A 12,404-nucleotide genomic window follows, 5' to 3' on the forward strand; every position below is an offset into this window, starting at 1 on the left:
ACATTGGAGACGCCCAAGTCTGCTCTGTACTAATACACCTGTTACTCTCACCGAGTCTAGGCCTCGGCAGACCCTGGTTGCCTCCTGTCTCGAAACCGTGTGATCTGTTTTTTTTACACTTTGCCCCTGCAAAATGGCTTAGACTGCTGACGTTTAATTGTGCTATAATGTGTGGTTATCTACCTGGCACTTTCCCCCCCTTCCTGAGCAAAATAAGAACGCCCAAAACCCATTCTAATGTCCTTCTTGGGGAAAAGAAATTGTATTCCCTCCTTCACCCTCATCTGGGAAGGCCAGCCTCACCGAAGACCACAGTCTCGATCCGACAGCTCTCATGCTTCATGCAGTTGCTTCCATTGCTAGTTCCTGTGGGATGAGCGGCTGCACATGCTCCCAGCCTCCGCTCCTGACCAGAGCATGCTGCCGCCTTGGCGACCACACCCCGCCTGGGATTTCCTCTGCCCGGTTGCCCGTTGCCCGCGCTTCTCTGACGTTCTCCTCGCTCTCTAGCAAAAGCTGCCTGTGTTCTAACTGTGTTCTCTTTCTCCCCCTTCCTCATGCTGCCCACCAAGGAGACGAACAGCTCCGAGGAGTCAGAGTGTGACGATCTTGACCCTAATACTAGCATGGAGGTAGAAGCAGCTATTGTTGTCCTATTTCCTACGATGATTGTCTCTTTTAATGTGCTCTGTGACCTTGGCCTTGCCAAAGTGACCTGTCAGGCAAGGGAAAATTGTTATGTCAGGGCTTCTCAGGGTGTTCCATCCCAACGTAAACAAACAATCGTAATGCAGCTGCATTTTGATAGAAAATTCTACCTAGGTGTCTTTTTAAGAACACACTTCGGTTTCTCTCAAATGCTTGCTTGTTGTTTTCTTCTTTGGCGGGTTTGTCTTTGTGTAGAAAACACCCAGCTTCATTATTGGAAACTTAGAACACAATTTTTTGTTCATGGAAAATGGCTTTATGAACAGTGGTTGGTTTGCAGCTGAGAGACGAGAACCCATTCGTTTTAGTTTCCCCCACTTCTGTTTCTCCCTCCTCCCTCTTTCCTCTTTTTCTCTCCCCGTTGTTCTCTGTATCTGGCTCTTCCAACGGGACCTATTCCTCCCTCAAGACTCCAGCAAAATCATGTTCTAACCATGGTTTGGCAGAGACCTGGCACCCAGTCCCTGTGCACAGCTGGCTGACAGCAAATGAGCGATTGCAGTAACACCAGCACCTGCCTCTGCCCAGCGCCCAGAGCTCCTGGGCAGTGGCTGTGCCCACCCTGAAGGAAAAGAGCCCCGAGAAGGCCCCCTCTCTAGAGACAGGGAGACTGAAACGCTGCCCTGGGGCCTTCCCACCCCGGGGTAACAGGGATGTGGGATGGAACCACCACCTCCACCCACAAGAGCTTTGAATCACCTTCCAGCTCCTTCTCGGCTGGAAACGATCTGGGGTTATAGGAACGGGACGCTCACCTGGCCTACCAATGAACGAAACCATTGTGAATGTGCAAACCCTAGAGAATTCGAGCAAACTTGGAGTTGGCGTTCCCTACCATTTTCAGAATTAACTGAAATGCTTTTCTCCAAATCTGTGCCTCCATCTCTGATGATGGATAAAAGTTTAGAAATTTCCTCTAAGGACAAAGTAGAGAATTTAAAAACAAAAAACTTGTTCTTTTTATAGCCCTAAGCTTTTCACTTAACAAGATGGATTTTTTTTATTCTAATTTGACCTAATCCCAAAGAAATCCACCACCGTATTGTAACAACCACCACAAAACCCAGGAACGACCACGCTGCCCGAGATGTGGCAGTCAGCTGAGGAGGATGCCGATGGAGTTGAATCGGCCAGAGACAAGCGGTTGAAAGTGGGAGTCTCGCCAGGACAAAACAGTCCCCTGTGGATGTGGCTGCTGCCGCAGAGCTACATCTGGCAGGTGTGGGTCTGTGCACTGCTCCGCGCTGGGAGGAAGTGAGCATTAGGAAGTTTGGGGGGGGGGGGTCTGGCTCTGCTTTCCCTGCGCTCCGTGGGATAGGCCCCAGCTCCCATGGGGCCCACACCTGTCAGCTTATAGATGCCTGGTGGCCCTGTATCGCCAGCCTAAGTGTTGCTGACATGTATTGGAGATGCCATCTGTAAGTGGAGGGAGGGGAAAGCCAGATATCTGTGTTCCAGAAGGCAATCTGGGACCTTTCTCAGCTCGGGGGCTCTGGGGGAGAAGCGTGGCTTTGCTACTCTGCCCTTTAGAGGAAGAAGTGGGCACGGGAATGCGGGCCAGGAGAGGAGCACACACCAAGGGCCATTCTGCGTTTAGTTAAGCGTGCGCGTGCGCACGTACACACACATCTCAGCCCCGCTTTGTGAGCTGCACGCATTTCTGAGGCTCCTGTTCCTCCAGCGCTTGCAGCCTTTGCACAGCTGAATGAGGCAGGTCCCCAGAGGTGCTGGAGGCACATAAGCAAAGGCATGAGGCTGTCGTTGCTGAGCCGGGGAAAGCCGAACACGGTCTTGATGCATGTCCTAAAGGTTTTCACATTTCAGTGCACTGGAACTCTCAAGGGGTGCGTGGCTGGAAGCTGCAGATATTCGGGTGAACCCAGCATTTCTTGTGGTTGGTGCACGTGCGGCCCTCACGTGTTCCATACGCTCCTCGTACGCGGCAGCGAGCTCCTCTGCACTGTGCTGCCTCCGTGAAGCTAACCCTGAGCACAGGAGCAGGTGCCGAGGGAAAGCAGCACCATGGCTAGTTTAGGATTTTCAGACACAAATAACAAGATACAGGAAGTCACACTGTTCCGTGTGCACTGAGAGTGTCCTCAAGGGGGAGGTAAGTAGAACCTTGGTGCACTGTCCATTGCAGACGAGACTGGCCAAAGGTGCACTGGGAGAGAGCTGTGCTTGAAAGACCTGGCTTGAGAAACAGGTGGAGGCCCGCCTCCAGAAGGCCACTCGCTGCTAAAGTGAGAGCTTTGGGCATCATTACCAGGCCCGCCTGGTCCCCAGCCTCACTCCTGTCTTCTGAACCTGATTATTGTAACGGGTGTTATCTCCTGGGGAATGTGTCCCTGTGCTCTACTGAGCTTTACTTGACTCCCATGGCCGGGAGCCTGTGTCAGGAGCCCTGGCTGAGCCCCTGGCCCTGTGTGCGTGCCATGCTAGGTCGCTGCTGCATCCTGCCCTGCTGGCTGCCTACCCTTGACCTGTGCCAGCACGTCGATGCCACTCCCAGCCGTGTATAGGCTCTTTCCCGGCCTCCACAGCATGTCACTACCCAAGCATCCTTTTCTTCTCATTTGGTGGATTGAAGGGTTTTTATAAGGAGCTGTTTCCCAGGGTCCTTGCTTAAACAAACTGCTTGCTACCCTCAGAGCTGGCATATGTCCCACCGCACTATTTTAGGGAGATATGGGCACATCCTTCACAGCTAAGAGGACAATAAATCACCGTGGACCCTAGGAATCTGACTTACAAAGCTTTCTGAGGACACGCCGGTATCTAAAGGAGGCGATTCTGCTCCAGTGCTTCCATCCCTCCCCCTGCAGGGACTTGTGCATGTTCTCAATTACAACCCACTCCCAGCACCGCCAGCCGTGCCGCTCGCTGCCACAAGGCTGCCTCCAGGTCTGCGTGGTCCCTCGCGGCCCAGCACCCCTTTTCCGCCTGCTGGCCCCTGACCACACCTCAGGGAGAACTGCTCCAAAAATGCCTGGGAGCTGTCCCTGGGTCGGCTTCCTTCCTTACCTTCCTGGCCTTGCAGTGACCACACTTTGGGAACAAGAGTGGAGGGGCTGTGAGAGCTGAGATGAAGGTTTCCACTTGGAGGAAGAGTCCAGTCGGGCGAAACACAAACACTCAGCTCTCCTGGGAACAAGTCAACATTCATTCCATTTTCCAGTATAGCGTGGAGCACAGACTGCCTTTCGTTGAAAAGGAGGGTAGATGTGATGGTGCCCACCTGGCAGCTTCTCTGTCCTGCCCCGCCCCCAGTGTCTGCCCGGTACCCAGGCCAGAGCAGGCTCAGGGCTTGGGGCTCAGCCCGGCCCTCCATCCAACACCCATCTCTCAGAAGTCTGAGCGTTACTGGATTCTCTTAGGACCCCGGTGAGGCAGGTTCCCACACCCATGCCACTCGAGGAGCTGCCAAGACTGTGTGGAGGCTGGGTTCCTGCACCTGCCCTCCTGCCCGGCACTGCTGCTTGGCCACATCATGTGCTCGAACAGGGAGGCCTGACCCAGCCTCCCAGCCTTTGTCCTCAGGAACGAGGATTCCTCGCCCAGCCTTTAGGTCAAGCGCAATTAATTATATGCATCTTAATTTTTTTAATGCCCAATACCACTTCGAGCAGAGAAGGTCAATCCATCAGAGGAAGAGGTGGTCAGGATTCCAGAAAGACTGTACCTCGCATTTGTAGCGCCAGCCCGGAGGCATTTCCTCAGGGGCACTATCTGCAGGAAGAATGGGGTTGGGATCTTGTGGGAGAGGTTCTGACAGAGGAGGGAGAGAAGACACTTAGAAAGGTGAAGCTAATTGGGAAGAAAATTTCTAATTAGGGTAAGAATCATCGACTTTCAGAGTCGACAAAAACTTGGGAAACTGGTTAGCCCCGTCCCCTTCATGTATTGTTTAAATTGCAGTAAAACATACATGACATAAAATTGACCATCTTCACCATTTTTAAGTGGCATTCAACACCTTCACAAGTCGTGCAACCATCACTCTATTCATCTCCAGACTTTGTCATCATCCCAAACTGAAACTGTACCCACTAAACCATAACTCCCCAAGTCCCTCCTCCCTCCGGCCCCTGGGAAGACAGGGGCTTCCTGCAGAGAGGAAACTGAGGCAGAGGGCGGTGTCACTTTCTGTTGGAAAGTGAGAAGGTGCCCTGAAGGCAGTACCCGGTGTCCCTGGTGTTCCCCACCCTCGCCTCCCTGCTCTTCTGCAGCACTCCATCTCCAGGTGGTTTTAACCTAAAACACGAATCGTGACAGGTGACGAGACCTGCCTCCTAGTGCCAGTTTTCAGTATAAATTTGTTATTCAATGTTCCAACTCAACAAAAAGTATCATTTCCGCCCATCCCAGCTCTCCAAGGCTGAAGGACGAGTTAGTAACAACCACACCAAGGCAGCCTCACATGGAAGAACGGACTCCAGCCCGGGCACCGGCCGCTGTGCGGGCTCAGGCCGTTGGCCTTTCTGGGCCGGGGTTCTCTGTAGGCGGCGGCACGGCTCCCGGGCACAGGGGCTGCTGTAAGTGATGGGGAACGTTGAGCGCCCTGCAGACCGAAGGTGAGCTGCCAGGACTCAGAGACCCTTCACCATCCTGAGCTTCTGATTCTGAAACCAAAGGGACCCCAAACGAAGAAGAAGCAGAAGATTCGCTGCCTTGCTCCAGAAACTTGCTTTGCAAGGGGCCGTGGCAGGAATGGCCTCCTGAGACCTGGCTGGATTGTCCGCTTCCTGCCCCGGGGGGAGAACTGCAGTAGCTGGAGAGGACCCTTCTTCCCTCCCCAACCCCACTTCCCCAGCTCCACCTTCCAGTCTTCGAAGAGCTGGCCTGTCGCTCCCACCTCAGCAGCTTCTCTGTCCCAGATTCAGCTTCCTGGCCAGCCCGCTGGAAGGACACACTTGCCCTCTTGTCCGGTGACTGACCTCCTGGCACCGCCAGTGAGTTTCCACCCGCCTGTTTCTGCATTTTATAAAAATATTTTTGTGTGTGTGTGAAAAGAGCTCTTCAGAGAAAAGAAAGTGAAGCCTCACATTCCTCACATTTTGTTTTTACAAAATATTTTCTTTGTAATACATCGGATGGGTTTGGCCTGGAGACTCGCTCTTCTTGCCTAGCTCTCTGTTCCAGGCCTGCGTGCAGACGGAGTTACATTCTGCCACTGAGGCATTTAGCTTGCAGAGCCAGCGTCTCTCCCAGAGGTCCTCCGTGCACTCACGTCTGTCATGCCTTCTGTTCCTTCCAACCATCCAGTGAAGGTGGGGTGCTCTTACCCTCCAGAGAGGTCATGCTTATTCAACCAATGAAAAGAGCAGGTTTGATGGTGGTGCTTTGAGGGGCCAGCCTTGGTGCAGGATACAGAGGAAGCCTGTCACTGAGGCTCAGGTACTTTCTTAGGAGGGTCAGGTCCAGGCCCTCTCTTGTTGCACATCTGCTGGTTGGAGGAGAATTTCTTCCTCAACAACTTTTTAAATCTTTTGACAATTGGGGTAATTATTTGTCTTCACCCCACCCTTTCCCAATGACTCAGGAGTCCATTCATAGAGGCTAGCAAAGGACGTTCCATTGGTTTCTCAGGCCAACAGTCATCATAACGTACACCCTCAGTCATGCGTGTCCTATGGTTCCCGCCCCCTGAATGGAGGCCCAGCCCATGTCATTTATGGTGCATACTAATGGGATTATGAAGTGCCATTGACCCGGGAGACATTGCTCTCAGGACCAGCTGTTAGAGGAGCAAAGGCCACACTCTTCCTCCCACAGCCCCGCCCACCCCGTGCTGTGAAGCCTCACCTGCAGGCTCACTGATAAGATGTCCTAGGCCAGTGGTCGGCAAACTGCGGCTCACGAACCACATGCGGCTGGCGAGCCGCGGCTTGCCGCTCTGTTGACTGATGAGTTTGTCAACCACTGACCTAGACTCTCGATTCCAATAATTACAGGCTGTTGTTGTTCCTTGTGATTAAGCCCCTATCCCAGTGGTCGGCAAACTCATTAGTCAACAGAGCGGCAAACCGCGGCTCGCCAGCCGCATGTGGTTCGTGAGCCGCAGTTTGCCGACCACTGTCCTAGGCAATTCACTGCATCAGAGTTTAATAACGCAGAGCATTACAGGATTGCAGTGAGTACTGTGGAGGCCCAGGGAGGGGGCATCAGGCGTGGGCATCCTACCTGGCAGCTGAGTCCCCAAGTCAACCTTGCACTCCCCCTGGTCCTCAGAGCCAGGTTTAACCTGTTGTGGGTCCTTAGACTCTGGGGGGTTGTTTCAGTAAAAGAAAGTTGGGGGGATAGGGATGAGAACTCAAAACATTCGCCCATAAAGACGGTATCCAAAGTCAAGATCTTGGCCTCCACGCTGGCAATGTGATTTATGAAAAGGAAGTTTTACCACCGCCAGGGACTGTCCTCAGCCCCACACGGCCCAGCCCCTTCCCGACAGGCACCCAGGCTGCTGAGAGCACCCCGAGAGCAATGCAGACACCCAGTACACCTCCTTCTTGCATTCCTTTCCCCTCAACTGTTTTGTGGGACGGGTTATAGATTTTTTCATTATTCTGTTAAAAGCCATATTTTCATCCTTTTAATTTTTGAAGACACATTCGATGTTCTCCCACCAAAATACCAAAGAGGGCTGGGAGAGGGATTTGGAATAGAAATCTCCATAAAACAATGTGCGTGACCCGTGGCCATCCACAGAAACCTATACCCAACAATTAATACGTATACATTCTTCTTAAGAAGCCATGGAACTTCTTACAAAAGTTGACGCATAAAAATAATCAAGGAAACAGTATCATATAGGCCAGCTACTCCAACCACAATGAAATTAAGTGAGAAATCAGTAACAAAATGATAATTTTTAAAAATCTCAAACATTTGGAAATTATAAGGTATTTCTATTACAATTAGGTCAAAGAGATAAAGTTGAAGAAGAAATACTTAGAACTAAATGATAATGAAAACAGTTGGGAAGTAAGAAACCAGGTCAGAGACGGTTCTAGTGCCGTTTGGGATTGAGTTGCATTTGCATATGTTCAATTGCAGCTTGTGTCCATTTAGGAATGAGCAGAGGTAGGAAGACTTTCTAAACATTTAGAAAACTGTTTCCTAAAAATTCAGAAAATCATGTCTAGTCTGGCCAGTTTAAAAAACATCAAGGGTTAAACCTCCAAACCAGAAATCACACCTACATTTTTAGAAATTGTTTTTCTTAGATCTGTTCATTTAATCTCCAACTCTCGTTACCTAAAATCATCTAAAACCCCTTTCCCTCCTCCTCTGAGCACAGATTCCCATGAACCAGCACAAAGGGCATAGAAGGAAGAGGCAGAGAATAGAAACGTTGGTTCATTCGAGGCAGCTGAGTTCAGTTTAGGGCATTTATTTTGAGTTTCTTTTGACCATTTTTATTCCTTTAGCGTTCTCGCTATGTAGCTTTGAACTGTGTTTTGTGGCTGGTGCTGAGGGGTTTAGAAAAAGCGGGGTGGGGTGACTTTCTGGAGTCGGTGGTTACCTGCTCTTCTAGGCAGATTTCAATCTCACTGTCAGTCAGAATCATGGGCGTTGACGGGCAAGAACAATAGATTCAAGAGATCTTCGAGCTCAGCTTGCTCCTCGGTGCTGGTTGATTTTACCTGTCATTCTCTCCTGCTACCTCCCTGCCCTCCCATTCTGAAGGAAAATCCAGGAGACACTGGAATCCTCTCCAGCAGGAAGAACCAAGGTGCCATGGACCACAATGTGGTGGGTTTTTCCCATCCGGGAGGAAGCATGACCCCCTGCCGCCCTCTGCTGTTCAAATAAACCCGAGTCCTCAGCAGCCCTTCCCCACGTGGTCTATGCCAGCCCCGGCCTCTTGCATTTGGTCTCCCAGAGAGAGAGCCATGTGCGTTTCACATAAGGAGCGTCACCTTTCCTCATCTGTTTTGGGTTCCAGTGCTCCCTCCTTTCCTGCCTGCCGCTCTACACGGCCCCCCAAACTGTTCCTAAGGAAGGGAAGCATTCGGTTTCAAGAAACAGGGCAGCTTACGATGAACCCTTCAGGACCCAGCCTGACACCTCAGGTCTCTTCACACATGAGCAGTGACAGTTAGACACGGTGGTCAGGAGGCCAGTATCCTTATCTGCTAATGGTGTGACCTCCGTGAATTTGCTTCAACAAATACTTGATCTCCTGCTATGTGCAAAAAGCTGTGTCAAGCAGCATAACAGGTGGTACATGAGACATGTAAAAGAGTGGCCATCTTTAAAGGGTTCACAGCCTAGTGGGGCAGTAACTGCAGGGAAGATGCTAGGATAGATGGGCAGATGGGCAGACCCATAGGAAGAGCATGGAGGAGGGAAGATCACTTCTGGCTGAGTCTCCACACGGGCCGGCGATCAAGTCCCAGAGCAAGTCACGTTCCGAGTAATGGGAATAGGAAAACCCTCAAGTTCTGCAAGACATTTTCTCCACTCTCCTCCCCCGAATTAGGATCCCACCCCTTTAAGTTTCCCTTGCTTTGACAAATATGTACCAGGATCTGAGGCATTAACACGCAACAAAACACGGTCCCCGCCCGCCTAGGCCCTGAAGTCCGTCCATAGGGAGCCACAGACCAACACGGAGGCTATTCCACTGCAGCGTGAGAGCCGGTCACAGCCCTGCTCCAGGCCACATTCGGATCTGCTTCCACGCAGAAAGAGGAAAAAGGAGGAGGAATTGTCTATGGACACAATCCAGAGTCAAAGTTAACGAAATCATTAGCATGGATTTTGCCCAGGCTCCTGGTCCTTGCTGGAGGAGTTTAAAGAGGAGGACTAGGTAGAGATGGGTTGGAGAGCAAAGGTGAGCAGGTAGGCCTTTGGCATCAGTGACCAACTTTCACAACATTTTTCCCAAAACCCTGCCTCTGCACCGAATGCTGTGGCGGAAGGAGCGGTCAAGGGCCAGTCTCTCGCACCGTCTCTCGGATCTTACATGGACTCCCTGTCTCATCTGGAAACGAAAGTAAATAACGCCTGTGCGGCTTCCTCCCAGGGGAGCAAATGAAGGAGGCTGTGAGTAGTCTGTGCCGACTGCGAGTGCGGAAGGCTGCACAAGTCAGTGCCATTGTTACCATTCCAGCAACCAACACCTGGGCCAGCCACGGGCAGCGCAGCCAGGACGGGTGCCTCCCACTAGCCCTTGTAGACAGAGAACCTGCAATAAAGCCTACAGGCAACCTTTCTCTCCAACTTCCCCATTGAAGCCTGCTCCCAGGCCAGGAGGATTTGCTTTCTACCCAGTGCGCGTGTTTAATAACATAACGCAGCTGGCGTGATGAGAAAGAGAAAGAAGGCGAGAAACCCTCTAAGCAGCCGTCAGGGTGCTGCTTTACTGCACAGTGCCTGTTGTGAAACCCCACTTACAATTTTATAACTTGAGAACTGCCATTCATCTCTTCCATTGGTCATTTGTCTCCTCAGAGACCCCTGCATGGACTCACTGTTGTGCTCCTTGTGGATTCCCATCGGGATGGGAAAGACAGGCCACTGAATAAAGTTGGCCACATTCCCACACTGTTTTTCCCGGAGTCCTTCTGATGGAGTGGGGGTGGGACAGGGTGAGGGCCGTGCTTCACACTTATGGAAGGCTGGTCATTAACACCAGCCAGGCCCCACCCGGCCACTATACCCATGTCATCTAATTCCATAGACTCCACAGTGGATTCCCCAGGAAGGCAGCGAGCATGTCTGCCTTCCTCCCTGCCGGACACCACCACCTAACTAAGGGTCAGCTCACAAAAACCCTCATCAATGAAGGAGTCCTCACATCAAACACCATTCCAGGTGGGCCTTATTGTTCCCAAGTCACAGAAACAACTGAGGCCCGGCTGCTTTAAGAATGTTTCCAAGGCAGGAGAGCTTGTCTGGCTTAGGGTCTGGGCTCTTCACGTTCTGTCCGCTCAGAGTTCACACCCCCTCGTGCCCAGATACCTCCTCTCTCAGAGGCAACCGGTTTTATTGCTTTTTAATCACTTCCCAAAAAGTTTGCATGCCATCTGTGTTTGAAAACAGGCTCTCGGCAAATTGCAATATACCAGAAGTGATTATTTTATGGACCGTTTGGCCCTATTTACAGATTCTACTTATGAACCAGTCCTCAATTGTCAGGAGAACTGAAATGAGAACAAAAATCAAATGCTCGTTCAGCCAACATGCATTCAATGCCCGGTGTGCAGCAGACCCCACGTTCGGGCCTGAGGCACACGGTGAATGACGAGTGGTTCCTGTCCTTGAAGAACCTGCAGTCATTAGCTCTGGCTGCGCCTTTTCTCCTTTAAGGAAAAGTTATTAAAAAGTGAAACATTCTGACTGAAGAATATTTGGGAAGGCTGGGTAAGAAGAGAAAGAAAAGTATCACCCAAATCCAGGCAACACTTTCCAAATCCTGAGGTCAGGGCCTATGTCCTAGCACCTCCGTGTCCATGAAACCTTACGCCGGCCCAGAAAGACAGCGAATGTTGTTTGAATGGGGGGAAAGCCGCCCTTTATCTCAGCCTGAGAAAACCACTGGGGACTTCAGACGATATTCTTAGTCTCTTGTTCTTTGACTGTGAAATGTCTGGTTCAGATGTTGTTCTCTTTGCCTCAACCTAAGGCAGGCAGGTAAATGCATGGCCTTCTTAGCACCCCCGACAAATGATGGGGCGCTGCCCACCATGGTTAGGGGCAGTCCCCTACATGTCTCCTCACATAGCGGAGTCTCTTAGATGTGGGGAAGGCAGAAGCTGTTACCAAATCCCCCCTACCCCCACCCCATCCCAGAAGAGCCTCAGGGGCAGGAAGTTGCTTTCTCTGAGATCAGTTCCCTTGAATTGAGGGAACTTTCTGGAGCTCTCAAACCGGGCTGCATGTTGATGCACCTGAGGCAGCTTTCAGAACTCCCGCTGCCTGGATCCCCTCCACACTAATTAAAACAGGATCGCTGGGTGTGAGGCCCAGGCATTGGGTCTTTTTGTGTTTTCCAAGCTGTCCAGGTCAAAGATGGAGAACCAACGATTAAAGGGAGGCCAGACGGTGGTGTGCCTCTCGAGACCAGCAGAGGGCGCTGCAGTGGCCAGTCGTGGGCCGCTCAGCCCCAGGACTTGGCACCACAGGCCTGCTCTGCAGCCTGCTTCCTGAAATCCTGGGTAGCATCCTGGGAACAGGTCTGCAGAGGGGAACCCGGAGGAGGAAACGCATCTCTGTTCCAAAGGGCATCGGATACCTGTGTAGGGGGGGAGCACACAAAAGCCATGTTCCCCTCCTATGTAAATACAGGGAGCGAAGTGTGAACGCCCCGGGGGCTGTTTGTACGGCACATCAGCTTTCTGGCTTCATTGTGAAGGAAAGAAGAAGTTTGTAAGATAAGTTATTAGAGCTAAGCCACTGTAACAATAGGCTGCTTAGCAGAAGAGAGATGTTCAGAATGGGATATCTTCATTTAAACAGTCATTGAAGACTAGTTCTTGTCAAGCATAGTGCTGAGCACTTAACATAAATTCTCTTTCATAATACTTTGCGCTAAGTATCACTTATTCCCATTTTATAGTAGATGAGACCGATGCTAATAAATTTCAAGTAATTAGCATGAAATCACATTAAACAAGAGGTGAGCCCAGCCGCTCTGACTCTGCAGGCCCTGTTTGGGTCACCCGGCCAGGCGTTATGGCCTGGACTTG

The 12,404-nt window shown here is 51.3% G+C and overlaps 1 protein-coding gene across 5 annotated transcripts in view; it reads left to right on the plus strand.

Moving 5' to 3' along the window:
- The window catches only part of KALRN (kalirin RhoGEF kinase), a gene marked incomplete at both ends in the record, with an annotated part of 667,375 nt that overhangs the window by 631,027 nt on the left and 23,944 nt on the right, over positions 1–12,404 (plus strand). For all 5 annotated transcript variants that reach the window (XM_080657248.1, XM_080657246.1, XM_080657249.1 and 2 more), the window contains one exon: positions 573–632. In XM_080657248.1, the coding sequence (XP_080513374.1) occupies positions 573–632 (60 nt within the window). The remainder of the gene's footprint in view (positions 1–572; positions 633–12,404) is intronic.

Source organism: Plecotus auritus, assembly GCF_963455305.1.
Source record: "Plecotus auritus genome assembly, chromosome: 2".
In the NCBI taxonomy this organism is placed as follows: domain Eukaryota; kingdom Metazoa; phylum Chordata; class Mammalia; order Chiroptera; family Vespertilionidae; genus Plecotus; species Plecotus auritus.